The sequence below is a fragment of the Theropithecus gelada genome, chromosome 5, assembly GCF_003255815.1.
Source record: "Theropithecus gelada isolate Dixy chromosome 5, Tgel_1.0, whole genome shotgun sequence".
NCBI lineage: Eukaryota > Metazoa > Chordata > Mammalia > Primates > Cercopithecidae > Theropithecus > Theropithecus gelada.
The window spans coordinates 97,334,257-97,354,496 of NC_037672.1; the positions used below are offsets into that span (position 1 = coordinate 97,334,257).

General features: G+C 37.5%; 1 protein-coding gene across 2 annotated transcripts in view; it reads left to right on the plus strand.

The window, feature by feature from the left end:
* The window catches only part of DAPP1 (dual adaptor of phosphotyrosine and 3-phosphoinositides 1), a 53,535-nt gene extending 33,595 nt beyond the window's left edge, over positions 1-19,940 (plus strand). The window contains exons 4-10 of one of the 2 annotated variants that reach the window (XM_025385270.1): positions 2,962-3,092; positions 11,315-11,362; positions 12,750-12,812; positions 13,518-13,603; positions 15,786-15,873; positions 16,308-16,369; positions 17,872-19,940. In XM_025385270.1, the coding sequence (XP_025241055.1) occupies positions 2,962-3,092; positions 11,315-11,362; positions 12,750-12,812; positions 13,518-13,603; positions 15,786-15,873; positions 16,308-16,369; positions 17,872-17,881 (488 nt within the window). In that variant the 3' untranslated portion in view covers positions 17,882-19,940. The remainder of the gene's footprint in view (positions 1-2,961; positions 3,093-11,314; positions 11,363-12,749; positions 12,813-13,517; positions 13,604-15,785; positions 15,874-16,307; positions 16,370-17,871) is intronic. The other variant, XM_025385271.1, reaches the window with a different exon arrangement.
* Positions 19,941-20,240: the final 300 nt, after the last annotated feature.

The window sequence follows — 20,240 nt, forward strand, 5'->3', positions numbered from 1 at the left end:
CCGCACTCCAGCCTGGGTGACAGAGCAAGATTCCACCTCAAAAAAAAAAAAAAAAAATTAACACAGGTATTATTATGTGAAGTGTGTGTCTGGTCATATCAAGTGAGTACATCTTTCTGGAGTGTCATTTAAAGCATTGTTTTCATATTAAGTATTAAATATATGAAGTAGAATGAAAATTAAGCATCAACTTTGAAGATAAAGCATATGAGTTCAAAATGTATCTAATTTGGGAGCTGCTTTGATCCCTAGGCTTCAATTCCCCTCTCCTCTTCTGCAGGGTGAAAGTGTTTAAGAGGCACCAATTTAACTCTAGTAATCACAAGTAGTGATTACTGACTACCACCATTTTTATTCCTAGCAGAATATTGCATGTAGGTCTTTTTTAAGATTTCAAAATTCATGTCCCCAAAGATGCAATCATTCAAATTTTATTTAAGGATTTAAAAATGTTCTGTCAAAGAATAATAATATCTAATATGTTATAATTTTCCCACCAACATTTATTTGGTGCCTTCTGAAAGAAGCATAGTTATTCTCACTAGTCAGAAAAGGAGCAGAAGCTTGTCATGGTTGTCTAAGGCCAATAAGTACTGAATGGCAGTAGTGACAATTGAACCCTGTTCCTCTGCCTGTGCATCCAGTGCTCTTTCCAAGGGTCCAGAGTGACTATGAGGCACATCACTGGGAGTGTTTCTTAGGGGTAGGAGCCAGCGCTGAATTTACCATGCATCTGCAATGTGAGCACTGTGTTCACAGAGCCCCTGAGTCTGCACAGCGGCTACTCTTGATATAGGTACTGCTTTTTTCATTCTGACTGTAAAACTGTAGTCCACCCCTTCTCTTCATATGACTGGCTCTGTTCTTATGGGAAGATCACATCGACAAAAGAGAGCACAGACAATGTACAAGAATGGGACCGTTCTGATAATGGCGAAATCCATTTTTCATTGTGATCCCCATGCTGCAATGCCAATGAGAGGCAGAAAGAGGAAGGGCTGGAGGCTTTCATTCTTCTCTGAGGTCGAGATCAGACACCCTCTTCTGGCTTTTCTCAACAGCTTTTCATTTTACAGCAGCACCTTATCTGGGCCCAAGTGTCAAAAGCCACAGCTCTGTGTTTGCAGTTAGATATTGCATGTACTCAAGTATCACAGAAGGATTTTGTTTTGTGTAGATTTTTCTTTTTTTTTTTGAGACAGAGTCTCTCTGTCGCCCAGGCTGGAGTGTAGTGGTGTGATCTCAGCTCACTGCAACCCCCGCCTCCCGGGTTCAAGCAGTTTCCCTGCCTCAGCCTCCTGAGTAGCTGAGACTACAGGTGCCTGCCACCACGCCCAACTCTTTCTTCCTTCCTTCCTTTCTTTCTTTCTTTCTTTCCTTCTTTCTTTCTTTCTTTCTTTCTTTCTTTCTTTCTTTCTTTCTTTCTTTCTTTCTTTCTTTCTTTCTCTCTCTCTCTCTCTTTCTTTCTTCTTTCTTTCTTTCTTTCTTTCTTTTGTATTTTAGTAGAGACAGGGTTTCACTATGTTAGCTAGGATGCTCTCGATCTCCTGACCTCGTGATACACCCGCCTTTGTCTTCCAAGGTGCTGGGATTACAGGCCTGAGCCACTGCGCCCGGCCTGTTTTGTGTAGATTTATCATTAACATTAGGGTGTTTTTTAACCACAGAGGAGATATTTTTCATTTTCTCTCTCTTACTCTAATTCAGGTTCTCTACTTTCCAGAATCTTTCAAATATTTTCAGACGCCCTTCCTTATGACTCTTGGAAAATGTCACCCTCTCCCAAACCCACCTTTTTTATTCTCTATCCCTTTACCATGCCCTATTCATTTTTTCCATAGCACTTCTCACACATAAAATATTTTTTTAAATTTTTTTCTGTCTCCTCTACCTAGAACATAAGCTCCATAAGAGCATTTAAACTCCTTTGTTTGCTGTTGTATTCCCAGTACCTAGACAAGTGCCTGGCACAGTGCAAAGCTCTGTAAATATTCGTTGAATGAATTGCTGAATTCTTTACATCTCTTCCATCTCTGGTACAATCTTAGGCCTGCTGTAGAAAAGACCCTAGTAAAATTAAAAGCAAGAAACCATAGCAAGGAAGAAAAAAAAAATCCCCTTAAGTTGCCTCTTTTTGTAGTTAGTTTCTGATTGACTGATTGATTGAGGGAAGGATTTCAAGAAGGAAATGTCAGAAGCATAGACTCAGAACTGCTCTGAGCCCTTGGAACAAAGTTCCCCAGCCCCCTATTCCTGGCCCCCTGGGCTGAGCCCTTTTTCTGCCTGAAGGCTCCCCCTCCAGGTGGAAGGGGAGGCAATCACTTGTGAGCACCAGCTTGTTCAGGTCATGTTCACTTAGTAATGCGAAGACTTTGCTTGGTTACTCTCATTAACTGGGTAGTATCAGAGAGTAGGGAGAATGCTCACTTTTTTGAAATCCACTAATTTGTTACAAGTTTATTCTGAAACTGGCAAAAATAAGGGCAATGGAATAGATCTTCCTCTATCCCCGTGCGTTTGTTTAGTCTTGTTTTCATGGCTTTCATAAAGCCTTCCTGGGAAACTTCCAGTTACTACTTAAGATCTAAGTCAAACGTCACCTCCTTTACGAAAGCTGTCCTGAATCCTTTCATGGAAAGGTTCTTCAGGCAGTCTAGGGACCATCATCATGCTTCACTCACATGGCTGCCATTGGTCTCATCACCCTGTTCATTTAAACGATCATATCTGTTACCAGTTCTGAGCACCAGGAGGCCAAGGAGCATCTCCATCAAGCTTTATATGTCAGTGTCCAGCTTAAGTGCCTGATACCTAATTGATGTTTGATAATGTTGAGAAAATGAGTGAGGGAATACATGAAAAAAATAAAAGACTTTCCAATCGAGCCACAGTTATCCAGTTAGCGTTTGGACCTTCCTTCTGAGAACACTGTTCGATTATATACTTTTTGTCTTCATTCAGGCACTCTGATGGTTCTAAAACATCCCTACCCAAGAAAAGTGGAAGAACCCTCCATTTATGAGTCTGTTCGGGTTCACACAGCAATGCAGACAGGAAGAACAGAAAATGACCTTGTGCCCACAGCACCTTCTGTAAGTGACCTTCAATGTCACCACAAGCTCTCTCACTGTCTAAAATCAATCGAGTTCAATAAAAGTTAATAAGAGTGTATTTGTTCACATAAAAATTCTAGCTTGGAATATAAAACTTGGAAAGGAATGTAAGATTTGAAGCCTATGACTCAGATCATCTGGTCCTGGGTCGATCATAAAAATTACAAGGCAGCTGGACATGGTGGTTCATGCCTGTAAACCCAACACTTTGGGAGGCTGAGGTAAGAGAATTGCTTGAGCCCAGGTGTTGGAGACCAGCCTGAGCAACAAAAACATCTCTACAACAAGCTTTTAAAAATATTAACTGGGCATGGTGGCATGCACCTGTAGTCCCAGCTACTCAGGAGGCTAAGGTGGAAGGATCACTTGAGTCAAGGAGGCTGAGGCTGCAGAGAGCTGTGATTGCACCACCGCACTCCAGTCTGGGTTACAGAGTGAGACCTTGTCTCAAAACGAACAAATGAAAGCAATACAATAGTAATAGGATTTTAAATACTTAGAAAATGGAACTTAAATCTCTGTCCTTAGTTAATCAAACCACTTCATAGTAGAATGGGAAAGAGAAGTTTGCATTGACATGGTTTACTAAACTGTTTTCTTCTACAATTTTCTTATATTAAGAAAATATATATTTTTAATATTTCAACTACCTATGGAAGACAAATATTCTCCACCTTTACTATAAAAACTCAGTGTATTATTTTGTCTGGCTTTTTTCCTTTACTGACTAAGGTTTACAGACAGAAAACACTTGTGCTTCTTTGCAACGTGAGCCATTGTTCAGTTTCAGTGCAACTGGGGCACTCATTGTTTGTCCAAGAATCTGTTTACATTTGTTTTGTGAACTGTGACTCTGCAGAGGTTCCTCTCCAACACCCCTTTCCCTTCATTATTCTGAAGGCTCTTCTATTTGTTGTCTCTTCCTTGTTTGCTGAATACTGGTATTAGAAACCTCAATTTGGGCAGATGATGAAGAAGATAATACCCAAATAAATATCAAGAACTAATTCTGGATAGTAATCATGACACTTGAAAAATAATCACTTGAAGACATTCAGCTACAAATTACATTAAAATAAGTGTGACTTTCTATATCTGCAGTACTTTTCTCTACCCTTGACCAGAGAGATCTTTCTTAAAAAGAAGCCTTGCCATGTGACCTCTGCTTTACATCCTTTGGTGGTGTTGTTTGTCTTCATGGCCCACCTGGACCCTGCTTGGCTCTCTGTCTTCATCTCATGCTACTCCCACACTCACACTGTGAAACCTGTCTTTCTCCTGTCCCTGCATCTGAAATGCTGCCAACACCATTGCTATCTACTCATCCCTCAAGACTGCTATCAGGGATCAGTATCTTCCAGGAAGGCTTTCTTCACCCCCTCTAGCTTCTTTTACAACACTCCTCTTCTGTGCTCCAGAGCACCCTCTGTTTGCCTTTATTCTAAAATTACCATGCTGTGGGCTAATTACCTTCACATCTCTCTGCCCTCCCCACCAGCCAGAAACATCTAAGGACATGAATCATTGCTTGTCCTTGCAGCTTTACAGCCTAGTCTGGCTCATGGCACATCTTACATTTTCATTGCAGTGCTACATCTCCTCAGAAACAAAAATCCTGAAAATTGACTGAGAAAGTTATTTTGGCTTTGTTAGAAGTGGGGGAGAAGGCATCATAACTCAGAACTTGAGAAATTTAGGAGCACAAGACAATAAATAGTCCAAAGGCAGAAAAGAGCAAAGAACAAATCAAGATCTACTCTGCAACAAATTCTTGTTTTCCAGTTGACAAGTCCCTTCATAATTTCCTCTTTACCCATTCTTACCCTTAATGTAGGTCACCAGTCACTTCAACATCTATTTCATTTGCACTGTTAGTTTAACTTCACATTCTCTTCTGCTACACTTCCCCTAAAGGTCTCCACTCAAGGTCAATCAAACCATATCCTACTAAGTGTGTTCTTTATCAGCAATAAAATACAGATAATACCTAATTTGTGAGATTGGTGTGAGCAGAAGATATAGTATCCTTATGCAGAAATAAGCCTCTTTAAAGCACATTCTAGAAACCTTGTTACTTACCTTCTTTGCTCACTCCAGCTATCAGATGGATTCACCTCTTTTAAAATGGAGTTTTTAAGATAGTGGTGAGTGATTGATTGACAATGACTTGAACTCACACTGTATAATGACAAGCTTATGAAGTTGATTGTACATCACTATGGACAAAAAAACCTGTAAAGGTTTCCTAGAGGATCTGAAATGTTTCTCATTACTTCTTATTGAGAAATCATTGATGACTGGACCAGCATAACTGGGGAAAGAGTTTTGGTCTGATCAGAATGCTCTTGTCCCTTATCAAACACAAGTTCTAAGCCTTCATTTGCTACCCCAAATGGCTACATGATGCTGCACCTCCATCTCCAGTCTGAGAGCCCTGAGGGTTTTCAGACTTCTGCATTTTCCTTTTGGGGTGTAGTTCTGGCTCAAGGTTTAGCAGTGGAGGAAGAGAATTAAAAGAACTTCTTGTTTGAAGTGAAAGTGAAAGATGCCCCACTGCCCAGAAATGCAGATGATTGTGTAAAACTGTTTAACATCTTTTACTAACTGCATTTGGGGAAATTGCTATTTATGTCTCATAAACAACATAGCATTGAGTTCCCATGATAGTATTAAATTTAATTAATTCATTTATTAAACAAACTGTTTTTTAAAAGTTTTTCCAATACACTCATAACTGTTTTAAGCACTGGGAGTTTGGCAGTGATTTTGACAATGGTCCTCCTCCCCTCACTGAGCTTACATTCTAGTGAAGATCACAGACAATAATCAATGCAGTAATCTAATACCAGATGGTAATACATCATGAAAAGAAAAAGTAGGATAAGGGGAGAAGAGGGAAGCAGGGGAGGCCTCTGTGAGGAGGAACCATTAGTAAGAGATTTCACTGAAGGGAAGGAGTGTGATTCATGTCAAGATGTGGAAAGAGTGCTGCAGGCAGAGGAAATGGTACAAAAGCCCTGGAGTGGGAACTAAATTGAGGTGTTTCAAAGGCTAGAAAGAAGGTCAGAATTATGGGACGAAGTGAGCTAGAGGAAAAGTTGTAGAAGGTGAGATTATTGAGGTAATGAGGGGTCAGATCACATAAGGCAATGGAGTTTTCAAAGAGCAGCACCTCCCAGCTGAACATTTAGAAATATGAGTGTTTCTGCTGGTGCAATGCTTTGCAACACTACTATCATGAGTGAGTGTCAAGAGCCATGAAGAGTCTGACTTTACCCTGCTTGCAAGCTAACAAGTTAGCCTGCTACAGTTTCATGGATGCTGATGGATGACACAAGACTTCTAGGTAAGAGATGAAAAACAGTTTGTTATTCACAGGAAGAGCAAGAGCTAGGATATCAGTATTTGTGCTACTTCCCTGTGCTGAGTCGAAGTTCCCAAAGGGCAACATTGAAAGGGCCAGTTGATATCCATAATGGGTTGCCCTACAGGAGAGGACTCCTGAGCCTTGGGAACCCAAATCTTTTCTAATGATCAGTAGACATGTCTTTTGCTCTGAAGGGAAATATTTCTATATTCCAAGGCTGCTTGTATAAGCATGCTTTAAATATCAGTCTGCAACAAAGAGCTGTTAATGCCTTGCCCATAAGACATTTGGAAACACAAGAGACCTGTAGAGAATTGTTTCCCAACAGTGATCAGAGGCCAACTATTCTTCAAAGAGTGGTAAAGAATTATCTTGCCCAAAAATCTCAATAGTACTTTTTGTGCATAACATAAAAATTCTTTACCTTCTGAGCTTGTTTAAAAAAAGATTATTGCACATGGATTGAATGTGATACATGAAAGAAAGAGTAGCAGAGTCACGGCAGAGAAGCCCTGCTATTTACTGAGAAGACCGACTCTGCTGGAGGGGTGGGTTAAGGGGATGAGAAAGAAGAGCTCTATTTTGGACATGTTAAATGTGAAATACCAATTAGTTGGTTGGTAGAGATTGAAATTAATATAGTTCAAGTTCCTGACATAATAGGTCCTATCTAAAATGTTAGTTTCCTTAGCTTCCCTTTTGTGGTATTTGACATTTTTAACAACTCCCTCCTTCTAAAAATTCTGTTTCCTTAGCTTTGGCAATATCTTTCTCTTTTTATTCTGTAATCTTTGACACATTTTGTAGTTCCTTTTCTTGGACACTTTCCTTGCATATTGCCCTTTTCCAGTATTTCGTTTTTGAAACTCTTCTCAGGTTTAATATTTTGTTGTTTATCCTTCCAGTCTTTTGTGTGTGTGTGTGTATACACACACACACACACACACACACGTAAAATAATGAGCTCTTCATTGTAGAGTTGTAATATTCTTGTTTAATTAACTATATATTTAGCATTTTTTTCATGTAATTACTTAGTTTTCTAAAACACCATTAAACAAATTCCATAATATCCCATTATTTGGGTATATCAGTTTATTCAGTTAATCCATTATTACGTTTTTACATGCTTTTTTATTTGAAATAATGTCAAAGTTACAGAATAATTGCTAGAATAGTACACAGAACTTGGTTTTCCCCAAGCCATTTGAGAGTAAATTGCCTACATGATGCCCTATCACCCTGAATAATTCAGTGTGTGTTTCCAAAAATAACGGCATTTGCCTACATGACCACATAGAGCCTTTCAAACTAGAAAATTAACATTGAGGCCGTGCCACTGTTTCATCCACAGATCTCATTCAAGCTTCACTAGTTTTCTCAGTAAGGTCCTTCAGAGTAAAAGGATCCAGTTCTCAAGCACAAGTTGCACTTATCTGTCCTGTCTCTGGAATATTTTTCACTTTGGAACACGTCCTCAGTTTTTCCTTAATTTGGTGACTTTGACACATCTGAAACTTAAAGGCCAGTTATTTTGTAAATTGCTCCCCAACTTTGGTTTATATGATATTGAATCATGATTAGATACAGGTTTTTTCATGTTGGGTATAAATACCACAAAAGTATGCTTTGTTTGTGCTCCTCACTGCATCCTCTCAGACATAACACAATTGCAATCTGTCCCACTATGGTGTGTTTGATTCCTTAAGTGGTGTCCACCAGGTTTCTTCACTCTAAAGTCACCATATTCCCTTTGTTATTAAAAAATATTTGGGGAGAGGTTGTTTGAGACTATAAGAATATTCTGTTGCTTATTAAATTTTTACTCGCCAATTTTAGCATTTACTGATGTTTCTTGGCTGTTTTAATCATTACTGTGATTGTTATCAAATGGTGACTCTCTGATTCTCTTATTCCTTTTTACATTTATTGGTTGTCATTCTACCGTAAGGAAAAGCTTTTTATTCTTCAAAATTTTCAGTCATTTTATATCAAATGGTTATAATCCTAACTATCATTATTTATTTTGATCCTTCAAAATTTCTCTGATTTGGTCAGTTGGGGAAAGAGCCCTTTCAATGGTGTCTGTGTTCATACGACCTCAAAATTCCTTTTTTTTTTTTTTTTTTTTTTTTTGTCGCTGTGCACTCTGTCTCCCAGGCTGGAGTACAGTGGTGTGATCACGGCTCATGAAGCCTCGACCTCCTGGGTTCAGGTGACTCTCCCTCCTCAGCCACCTGAGTAGCAGGTACTACGGGTGTGCACCACCACTCCTAGCTAATATTTGTTTTTGTTTTGTTTTGTTTTGTTTTTTGTAGAGTCAAGGTTTCACCATTTTTAACCAGGCTGGTATCGAACTGCTGGGCTCAAGCAATCCTTATGCTTCGGCCTCCCAAAGTGCTGGGATTATAGTTGTGAGCCTCTGTGCCTGGCCTAGCCTCAAAATTCTTTAAGAACTTTCTTACTTTCTGAATAGCAGGATGATTCAGACTTATCTTGTTCTTTCTTTGTACGCTGCTCTAGAACCAGCTATTTCTCCAAGAAACCCTGCTCTGTTTCCTCAGAATAGCACTTTGGAAATCAACATCTAGGTACTATGTGCTTATTGTTATTGGGATGTCGCTCTCCCAGCCCACTCAGTGAGCAGAGCTGGGAAGATATGTATGTATACACACATGTACACATACATACTTTTACATCTGTATTTATCTATCGATTCATTCATCCATCCATGAGTTCACAACAATACTTCCAATACCACAAAGTTCATTCTAGTTTTTTCCCTTCTCCACAGTGAGAAAATACGGATCTTATCATCGTCAGTACACTTACTTATGGGATGATCAATTGAATATAAGGAATCTCCCATCACTGTTTCTACTACCCAACCCCTACCCCGACACTCCAATCACCCAGTCATGCTTCAATGCCCAGTTCCAGGCCACTGCTGCTCCCACCCTAACTACAGATGCCTACCTAGCCCAACTTGGCTCTGAAACTGTGCAGTAGCTGCCCAATCCACCCCTTCAGGCAGAAGCCCTTCACACCCTGCCAGGCTTCAATGCCTCGCACACAGCTGCTGCTGCCACCGTCACCGCCGTTGTCCATACAGAGGCTCCCTGTGCCCTGCTTGGGCTCCACTACCTTGTACTAAGGTGCTTGAAAGCCCTCCACACACACATCAATGCCTGCCTTGCTTTACCTGACCTGTTGGCTTCTGACTACATTTAAGGCTGGGAGACAAGTAGGTAGGTAGGATGGCAGAAAGGATAGTCCTTTGTTTTTGAACATTTAGATGGTACCCCAATGGGGGCTCTTATAAACAGTTTTTCTGTTACAGATCATAGATTTTTAAAGATAAATCTGCTCTATAATTATTTACTTTCTTATCATCTTGAGACCCTGAATAAAATTAATAGTCTCAGTGCTTTCCCATGCAGCCTTCCACTTATCTATCAAAACCTTAGAAAAATACTACACTTATATTATATTGTTTGGGTGGAGGTAAGATGGGATTATTCCCTAGCTTGATTTCAGTAAATAATTCTATCAGGATCTTTTATGTAACCATTTACTCCTAGTTATTTTGCCTCTACAGGTTTTAACCTGTAGAAGCCCCAAATAATTACTTTTTGCCCTTCCATAACACCTAAACTCAATTGTGTCAATTCAATTTCTTTAATGTCAAAATAAATCACACTGATTATGAGATATCAAATTCACTAATATTGATTAATATTATTTAAGTGAACATTTGGGTAGTTTATCCTTAATTTTATATCTTAAGATTTTAAATGAAGTATTTGCTTATTTCCTGCTTTAACTCTTTTTATTGTGGTAGAGATGGTTGTTCCTCTTTTTATTTGGTAGGGAGAATTCACCTCAGAAAAAATATTCTGGAAATTACCATAGAAAGAACCTTGGTGTCAACCAAATCACTTCCCAATTTTTGTTAATTTTGTTTCTTACTAAGACATATGATGACATCACATTTGAACAAAATATTCTACTAGGAATTGAATTTCTTCTGGAATTTATGAAATGATAGATTGTTTGATGTTAGGCTACTTGTCTTATGCAAATTTCTCTTCACACAATTCTCCACCCTTCCTTGTAATTCATTGGTGCTAGCTAAGTGTGTGCTGTTGTTTTTACCTTTAAATTAATGACAACATAAGTTAAAATAACTGGCTCATTCTTATTTCAAAGTCATTTTGGATAAATCAGGTGTAAATAAATCTACACTCCTGACAGTCTGTTTCTCGGAACATGGATCTCAAGAGAGTGTGGGAGCTGGGGAAGAGGATTATGTGATAAAATAAATGGTAAAAATGCTGTTTCTAAGGTTCCCTCTTAAAAATTTACAAAGTGTATTAGCATAATACAGACTCTGGGTTAAAAATTTACAAAGTGTATTAGCATAATACAGACTCTGGGAAGCCCTGAAGTAAAAACATCCTTGTTTTCTTAATCCAGTCTCCCAAACGTATTGACAATAGATGTGTGCGTGTTTATGTGCTAATAACCCTGTAACAATCCAAACAGCTGGATTTCACATGACACACTGACAAACACGGGCTTTTATAAGTGAAACGATGTGGTTTACTGTTTGCAAATTGCTAACTAGAGTTAGTAGCTACCCAATGACGCGGGTAGATCCAATCTGAAAACAATCTCTCACAGCACTGGAAGCTTTTCAAGTGCCTAGGTGAAAAATAGACAGTAATTTAAAGATCAAATGCAAACATTCTTCATTTAAAAATAGGACAGGAAAGGAAGGACAAACCTCCTGTTGTGACAGTTCTGGGCTTCATCCAGTGCTTTTCTTTTTCAGCTGGGCACCAAAGAAGGTTACCTCACCAAACAGGGAGGCCTGGTCAAGGTAAGGAAGTATGGTTTTGCTCATGCCAGCCACAGAAAAAGAGAACACGTCATGTAGATTCAATTCGCATCTTGATAGTTTTTCTTGGAAGCATAATTGCCTGCTCATTTTAACCCACTTATAATATTTACCTGACTCAAGAGTCCATTTTATGGCTCATTAGTTGAAATTCTGGAAAATGACTTGACTATTCTTCGACAAAGCCCTACATAGGTATAGCCTATAGTTAAAAGTCAATAAAATATAGTCCTCTTAATGGAATGATTGAGGATGAAGATAGCAAGTTAACTCTAGAACATCTTTCGTTCTTTTTCTAAAACAAGAAGTCAAAATTGTATAAAATGTTTCCTTAAAGATAGGCCCAAAACATCACTGATGCTACTGAAACTATGTTATAAAATCCAAAGAAAAACATAATTTAGGTTTTTACAAGTTCAGAGTATCCAAATGTTCCCCATTTATGAGATTGTACCTTTAGAATTCCTTTGTTTCATCTGGATGTGCCAAGAAGACCTTCATAGAATGTGCCTGTTCCTTCTTATTTTAAGAGTCACAGGATTTAACCTCTCACAGGTACTGGCGTGCTTGGAATTAGCCTAAATAATTTCGTTATTTGTGTCCCTTCTAGATCAAATGCTCCCTGAGGACAGAGAGTATTCATATTCATAGCATACTTATGTTTAAATCCTCTATTACTTCTTTTAACTGGGCACATTGCCACACAGGATAGAGTAGGATGCTGTTTGTATGTAAGAAGGTAACAGCGGGCCGCGACGGTTTTTTCCACTGATACCTTGGAGTTCTTAGGCAAGGTTTAGAATAGCACGTGAGTCAGGGTTCCTAAACCTCAGTTTTCTTATCTGTAAGACAAGAATAATAACACTGGCATTGTATGTGAGGATTGAGTATAATATATAAAGCCTCCAACGATAGTGTATCGTCCATATTAGGTACTCAAAGAACAATATTTATCTTTATTATAGGGTTAATAAAATGGAAATTGTAGTGGTTTGTTATAAATCACATGAATATTTATGATAGACTTAATTCTTTTTGTATTTAAAAATATGCTAATGATATATCTGCTTTCATTTTTGTTATAAATCATATCGAATATTTACGATAGACTAATTCTTTTTGTATTTAAAAATCTACTAATGATATATCTGCCTTCATTATGAGCTTAATGCAAGAAAGTATTTTAATTGTTATAGATATTTTGAAACGTTTTTTCTCAGAAATGACACACAAGAATTTTTTCAGGGTTATAGTATTTAATTTTTTAGATACTTTTAAAATGAAAGTAAATCATCTGGTTCAAATATTACATTCCTGCATTCAAAACTTTGTGTGTGTGTGTGTTTCTGTGTGTGTGTGTTTTTCTCAGACCTGGAAAACAAGATGGTTTACTCTGCACAGGAATGAACTGAAATACTACAAAGACCAGATGGTGAGAAACGTGATAATATATTTTTCCTTTAAAAATCAATTCTCTAGATGAAAGAAACTTATGTCTTTAAAATCTCTGAAATTATTTTTATATCCACCTGAAACACCTAATAAATGATTGGAGATATGAAATCTTGATTCCTGAAATGAACAGAGTTATTTTGCAAAGATGAGATGTGTATCCCAGAAATTGCTCTCTTGGATTGGCTATAGTTCCCCAGGGCACATAATTCCCTCTGTTTAGGGCAATGTAATTATTCTTTTGCCGCAATTTATTAACTGTCTCTCTGCAGCAATTTGTCCCTTTATTAAAAATACAGTCTGTCCATTTCCCATGCCCATTTCATTAAGCCAATTTAAAATTATTTTTTCTCACTTTTCTTATATAAAATTTCTAAGAAAGTAGAAGTTTTTAAAAAATGAGAGAAAAATATGCCTCTCTTCCATGTGTTAAAATCCATCTTCATCAGTAAATTGATAAAGGCAGTATCTTAACGTCCAGTTTTATGAAAGGCTCATTCCAAAACCAAGGATTTCCCGTAGTAGGGCTTTTCTATTGTCAGTCCTGTTAGTGAAATTTGACAATTGCACATAGTGGAAGACTTGTGAGGGGAATAAGTGAGGGACAGATTTGTCTATTTTCTGTGTTTTGTTTTGTTTTTGTTTTTGTTTTAAGATGATATATGTTGCTTTTCATTTTATTTAGTCACCAGAACCAATTCGGATCCTAGACCTAACAGAATGTTCAGCTGTACAATTTGATTATTCACAAGAAAGAGTAAACTGTTTTTGGTAAGTCGTTTTATTAAGAAAACATTTTTTAATGTCTTCTTGCCAGACACTTATTTTGGCTAAGGAATAGAAAGCTGTATATCTCAATATCTACAAAGTTCAGATCTGAGGGGCATGCCTACATATTAGGAGTGTTTTCAGCTGAGCGTGACATAACACCTCATTTAAAGTAGCTTAAACAAACAGGCAGGCCAGTTCAGCTTACGTTGTGTACTGGAGAAGTATGACTCACATAGAGGGTGCCATTTACATCTTAGACAATTTAATTTCTTTGAGGCTCTCTCCCCCATTTTAATTATAACTTTGTTGACTCTAATGATAGGTGATTTGTATTGTTATGACGATATCTGGCAGAAGGCACAAAAATATTTTTTTCTAACATAATCAGTATATTATAAAAATGTTCTAACTGGGAGAAGAGTCTTGAGAAAGGCATGTCTTATTTCCCACTACCTTTTATTTTAAAGTTTTTCAAGCACACACAAGTTGAAAGACATACGTTTATATACCCTCCATCAGCAGTTATTAATATATCTTGCCATATTTGCTTTATCCCAGTCTATCCACTTTTTTTTTTTCCTGAATCAGTTGAAAGTAATTTGCAGACATCATGGCACTTTACCCCTAAAGACTTGAGTATGTGTCTCCTAAGAATAAAATATCACCTATAGGACTACAATATCATTATTACACCTGAGGAAATTAATGTTAATTCTATAATATCAACTGAGAATGGGTGTCTTATTTAAAATTTGCATAGACATGCCCTATGAGCTAGCAGAGCTTTATTTTTCTCATATATCCAAAAACCAGGAGGCAAGCAGCTATGGTGACAAGGTCAGGTCCAGGGTCTCTACAGTTCTCCTGGCCTTTTCTCATGCTGGTTACTTCAGGATTCAAGTGTCTACTACACCTGTAGGTCTCATGTTTTCAACAAAGTACAAAGAAAGATGTAGGGATGGTATCAGCCATGTGTGTCCCTTTTTATCAGGAAAACCAATGTTTCTCCAGAAACTCCCCTCTGAGATTGTCCCTTATATCTCATTGGCCAAGACCAGGTGCCATGGCCATCCCCAGCAGCTGATGATAATTGGCTTAAACAAATTAGGATTTATTGCTTGGGGTTCTGTTAGCAAGAGAAAGGAAAAAGTATCTGTATTAATTGGCAGTTAATAATGTCTCCCATAGGGAGTACCAAACAATGACAATTACAGAAACCAGTTTTCGAGTATATGCACTCTATCACTCCCTCCCCACCACTGTCCACTCACCCTCCACTAGACTCACATCAAGGTATTACCTTCTATGCACAAGGACTTACCTCTTACCTATTCAATATTAAATGCTGGCATCAACAAAATATACAGCGTAGGCTTTAAGAAACCCTCCTGAAGGCTTTTTTTTCACAAAAAGAGAAAAGATTTTTAGTATTTTGCATCTCAACTGTAAGTACAGGAAGTATGTTCAATGTGTAATTTAGGGCTGACCTTATTATCGCTTGCATAATTTTAACTAGGTAATCAGACACAGTCAAATGAAAAATTACTCTATATCTAGGAAAAGTATTTTGTGCCAGTAGGAAAGTTCGTATCCCTGAAGCAGAGACTGACTCTTGGTCAGAGATGCAAGAAATAACTAGTTGAGTTTTGTTGTCTCTTTTTACTGTCTCGATAGTTGAAATTGCCAACAACCACAGAAGGCAGAGTTATTCTCATTGAAGCAAGCTAACACAAATGAGTTCTTCTTAGCAAACTTCCCTGTCTTGCTTATTCTTTGAATCATAGCACAAGGTTTTGAGAGATCTTTGAGAGATCAGCTGAATAAATACATAAGTATTAGAGTTAGCCTAAGACATAAGCCACAAAAGGATCTGGGGGTGTCCTGAACATGCTTCTTTCTTCTTCAAAGTCTTATTCGAGTATATACATCTGACCTGGAGTAGTAATATGAATCTACAACTTCCTTAACATTTCTGCAGTTTGCTAGCAGTAATAGGTCCATATATACCAGCTCTTCAAGGTACTTACCTGGATCCTTTATCAATTCATTTTTCCCTTGCAATACTCTAATTAGTGTTCTCTCTCTATATATATATATATAATCAACCTACCTATATATATATATAGAGAGAGAGAGAGCTAATCATCTGCTATATCTTATGTTCTTTCTTTTGTCCTATTAGTTTGGTATTTCCATTCAGGACATTTTATCTCTGTGCAAAGACCGGAGTAGAAGCTGATGAGTGGATCAAGATATTACGCTGGAAACTGGTGAGAGTTTTAAGCCTTCAGATGTCGAGTCTTGAGAAATAACATGTTGATGATTTCAAACATATTTCTATCAAAAGAGTCAGACTATCCCCGAGAATCAAAGAGGTGTCTGGGTGCCTACTTCCAGGCTTGCGGAACAGTCTGTTAATTCTTCTGGGACATGAGAAGAGATGAAGACAGGGTTGTAAAAAAGGAAGAATTAAGCTGTATTTGGGTCTTAGACATAGAGCCTTAGCCTAATAACCACCTATCAGACTTCCTTTAAGGTGTGTCAGTTAGTTCAGCTTTATCTGGAGGGGGACATTTAGGACCAGAAGGTCTGACAGAGGAAAGCCGACCTATTTCTCTAGTTGAAAAGCCTCTTAAATTGTTAGAGAAGAAAGTTTGCCAGAGGAACTTAGCTTAGTTTCCAGTGTAAGCATCACTTTGTGCAGGTCAAGGACAAAAGCTGGTTTATTTTGTCTGCTCTCTATATATCTCCCGGGGAGAAGACTGAGTGAGTACTTACAAAACTTCACCAATCTTCTACGTGTTTTTCACGTGCTTGCAAGTTAGTGAGTTGTTAGCCAAGAACTTGTCCTTAAAGCTGACTAAAATTTCCTATAAATACCATCTTGAAAGCTTTGATGATTTCTTTTTTTTTTTCTTTTCTTTTTTTTTTTTTGAGACAGAGTCTCGTTCTGTTGCCCAGGCTGGAGTGCAGTGGTGTGATCTTGGCTCACTACAACTTCTGCCTCTCGGGTTCAAGCGACTTTCGTGCCTCAGCCTCCCTAATAGCTGGGATTATAGAGCCTGCCACCATGCCCGGTTAATGTTTTATATTTTTAGCAGAGACGGGGTTTCACCATTTTGGCCAGACTGGTCTCGAACTCCTGACCTCAAATGATCCATGGCCTCAGCCTCCCAAAGTGCTGGGATTACAGGTGTGGGCCACCATGCCCAGCCAGATGATTTCAAACATAAAACATTTTTCTTAACTAGTTTTTGTAAAATTGTCTCATATGTGAAAATTCCTTTCTAGATACTGAGACTTTTGCTTTCAATTATCTTTTCAGTTTGAAATTCAAATAAGTATACCATTCATTTTTAAATTGTTCCAATGTATTTATTACTCAGTGAGGGATAATTTGCTTTGTGAAACTTTTGCTCAGATATGAATTAATTTCTTATTCTTTCTATTTTTAATTATCAAAGTAACACAGAATCATTATACAAGAATTATAGAACAATATATCAAGTATACACACTTTTAGACTTCTCTCTGTACAAATAAATATTTAAAAACAAAATTTAATCACTTGCTAGAAGTAAAAACCACAATGATGTACCACTACACACCCTACAGCATGAATACAATGAAGACTGTCAATATCAAGTATTAACATGAATGCAAAGGAACTAGAACTCTCCTACATTGCTAGAGGGAATGAAAATGTGTATGACTACTTTGAAAAATTGCTTGGCAGTTTCTTTTAAAACTATACGTATGCTTACACTATAATTCAGCATTTTCACGCTGAGGTATATATCTAAGAGAAATGAGTGCATGTATCCACTAAAAAATGTTACAATAATGTTCATAGCATCTTTATTGATAATATACAAACTACAAACAAAACAAATCACTTGCTGGTGTTCTATATCTGCTCACTTCACTTAGCAATATATTGTGAACATTTTTTCATATTAATTTTAGATCTATATTTTTCTTTTGACTCATTGAATACTATTGCATTTTATAGATTACTATAAGTATTAGACCAATTCCCAATTTGTACATGTTTTAGCAATCACTTTACAATATGTGTCCTAAAAAAAAATGCAGAAAATTTTTCTGGACACACGATAATTAGCTTATAGTTGGGGGTGGGCACATGATAATTAACTTATAGTTGTATGATGTCCTTACTAATCAAATGTCTTATTTAATATTTGTTAGAATCCAGGATTCATTACAATCACTCAATAATGGATACACGTGTGTGTGCTTTATTACAGTCACAAATAAGAAAACAGCTCAACCGAGGGGAAGGTACGATCCGATCTCGGTCGTTCATCTTTGAATAGATCTTTCTTGCCAAAGACTGCTCTGGCCCAGGAGCAAGGTGGAATGTTCCCTGATGCTGTGATCTGCAGCAGGCTTCAAATGAAAACCAGCTAAGGATTTTCCTTTAAAAACAAATCAGAAGCAGTTGCTGATTGGGACCCATATACCACGTTGCTGATTCACGTTGCTGCCCCTCCATGATGTTGCCATCTCCTTGAGAATGCTGAAGCAATCACCATTCTGATAGAAAGTGCTTAAACCACCACTCTTAGGTCTGCTCACTCGTAGAACACACAATGGAGGAGGAAGGGTTTTTGTTTTCACTCACTGTGGTCCCCAAGCCTATTGACACTAGTTGCCTAGAGTCCCACTCTGAGTCATGGTCAGCCTGTCTGACATCCAGGTTGTGCTATTAACCAGGAAGGAAACAGATACTTAGAGGCTTAGATGACTTCTGCAGGATTTATACTGAGACAGCAAACATCATATATTTTCAGGGAAGAGGTTTTTTTTTTTTATTTTTTTTTAATTTAATTTTCCCTCTTTATACAAAAAAAAAAGAACATTTCCAAAACTAAAATGGAAAATGCTTGTGGCATTTATTTTCTCTTTTTAAAAGGTTCAGAAATTTGGTGAGTCCTTTGCTTCTAATGATAAAACTGTGAGAGCTAGATGTCCTATGGGCAATTAGGTAGTGTAATAAAGGTAAATGAAGGTACAATTTTTAAGGCATTATTTTCACCCTTTGGGGGTAAACGTTTTAAAGAGTGAGAAAGCATAAATTGAGGAAGGGTGATAAAGCAGTAGGTAACTTTTAGTTTAATAATAGTTATTGTCATGAGGGTAATCATAATAGACGCTTGTAAGCACTGAGCTATCTTTAACCATTTCTCCAAATGGACCAAAAGACACTTCTCAAGGACAGTGTATTTTAACAATTCCTTTCCCAGAATTAGTTGTATAGGGTTGACCCAAGAGATGTAAGAAAAATCTTGCATTGCTCCCTAAGCACCCCGGGCCTTACTAAAGAGCAACTTCTATTTCCAGTTGGGGGAGTAACACTAAAGCTACATGAAATATGTAATAATGATAGGTAATAATATGTTCCAAAGCTTTTTTCAAACTAGAATAAGGAGACAAACAGAAGAATGAGACACTGATGTCCACAGTTCATTGGTAGACTCTAACCCCTTCTGTTATCTTTTTTAATACTATTTTTGTTTAGATAGAAGTTTCAAAGAAGATAAAAATGCTTGAAGAGCCTGAGAGTAAAAAGATTATGATGCAAAATTATGATATAAACTGCTCTTGCAGTCCAAAGGGATACCTGGTTAAAGAAGTTTCTTATTTAAACATCTAAGACTCAGAAATTACATTAAATTTTTGTATATTTCAACACCGTTTTAAATGTATTTTGTTATGTTTGTATTATATGGGATAAAGCAAATGTTGAGTTAAAATGCATTGTGTCATTTGTAAAGTAAGAAGTTACTGGCCGGGCGTGGCGGCTCACACCTGTAATCCCAGCACTTTGTGAGGCCAAGACAGGCAGACCACTTGAGGTCAGGAGTTCGAGACCAGTCTGGCCAACATGATGAAACCTTGTCTTTACTAAAAATACAAAAATTAGCTGGGCATGGTGGCAGGTGGCTGTAATCCCAGATACTCAGGAGGCTGAGGCAGAATTGCTTGAACCTGGGAGGTGGAGGTTGCAGTGAACCAAGATCGTGGCACTGCACTCCAGCCTAGGTGACAAAGTGAGACTCCATCTCAAAAAAAAAACAAAAAAAAAAAACCAGAAGTTACAGATGAATCCTCACCGATGTGTATGGTTCTATGTTTGTTTTCTTAGAAAGAAATGTGTTTCTTTGTGTGTAATACTGTGTTTTACTATGTTTACCTTTTATAAAACGTAACCTGTTTATTTATATTCTTTGACTCTGTTTATTAAAAAGAGCATGATTTTGCTGTGTATGTACTATTTTGCTATTAAAATATATTTTAATATTGTAACTTGAAAGAAATATACAACTGATTAATATCATAAATAGCAATGAAGAATTCACTTCAGTTAGACTATTAACCACAAAGGATTGGAAGTTGAAGAAATAGTCCAAGACCTCAAGGAGTTCTTGGTTGAATTTGGACAAAACGATAAACATATATATATATATGTTACAATACTGTAAGAGAAGAATACAATTACTGTAAGAGAAGTACACAAAGCTATATGATGGAACAGGTGCTTCAGCAGGGGATAAAACAATTTGTTGGAGGGTTTTGACATGAAAAGGGTGAGCTAACATGTACCTGCTATGTA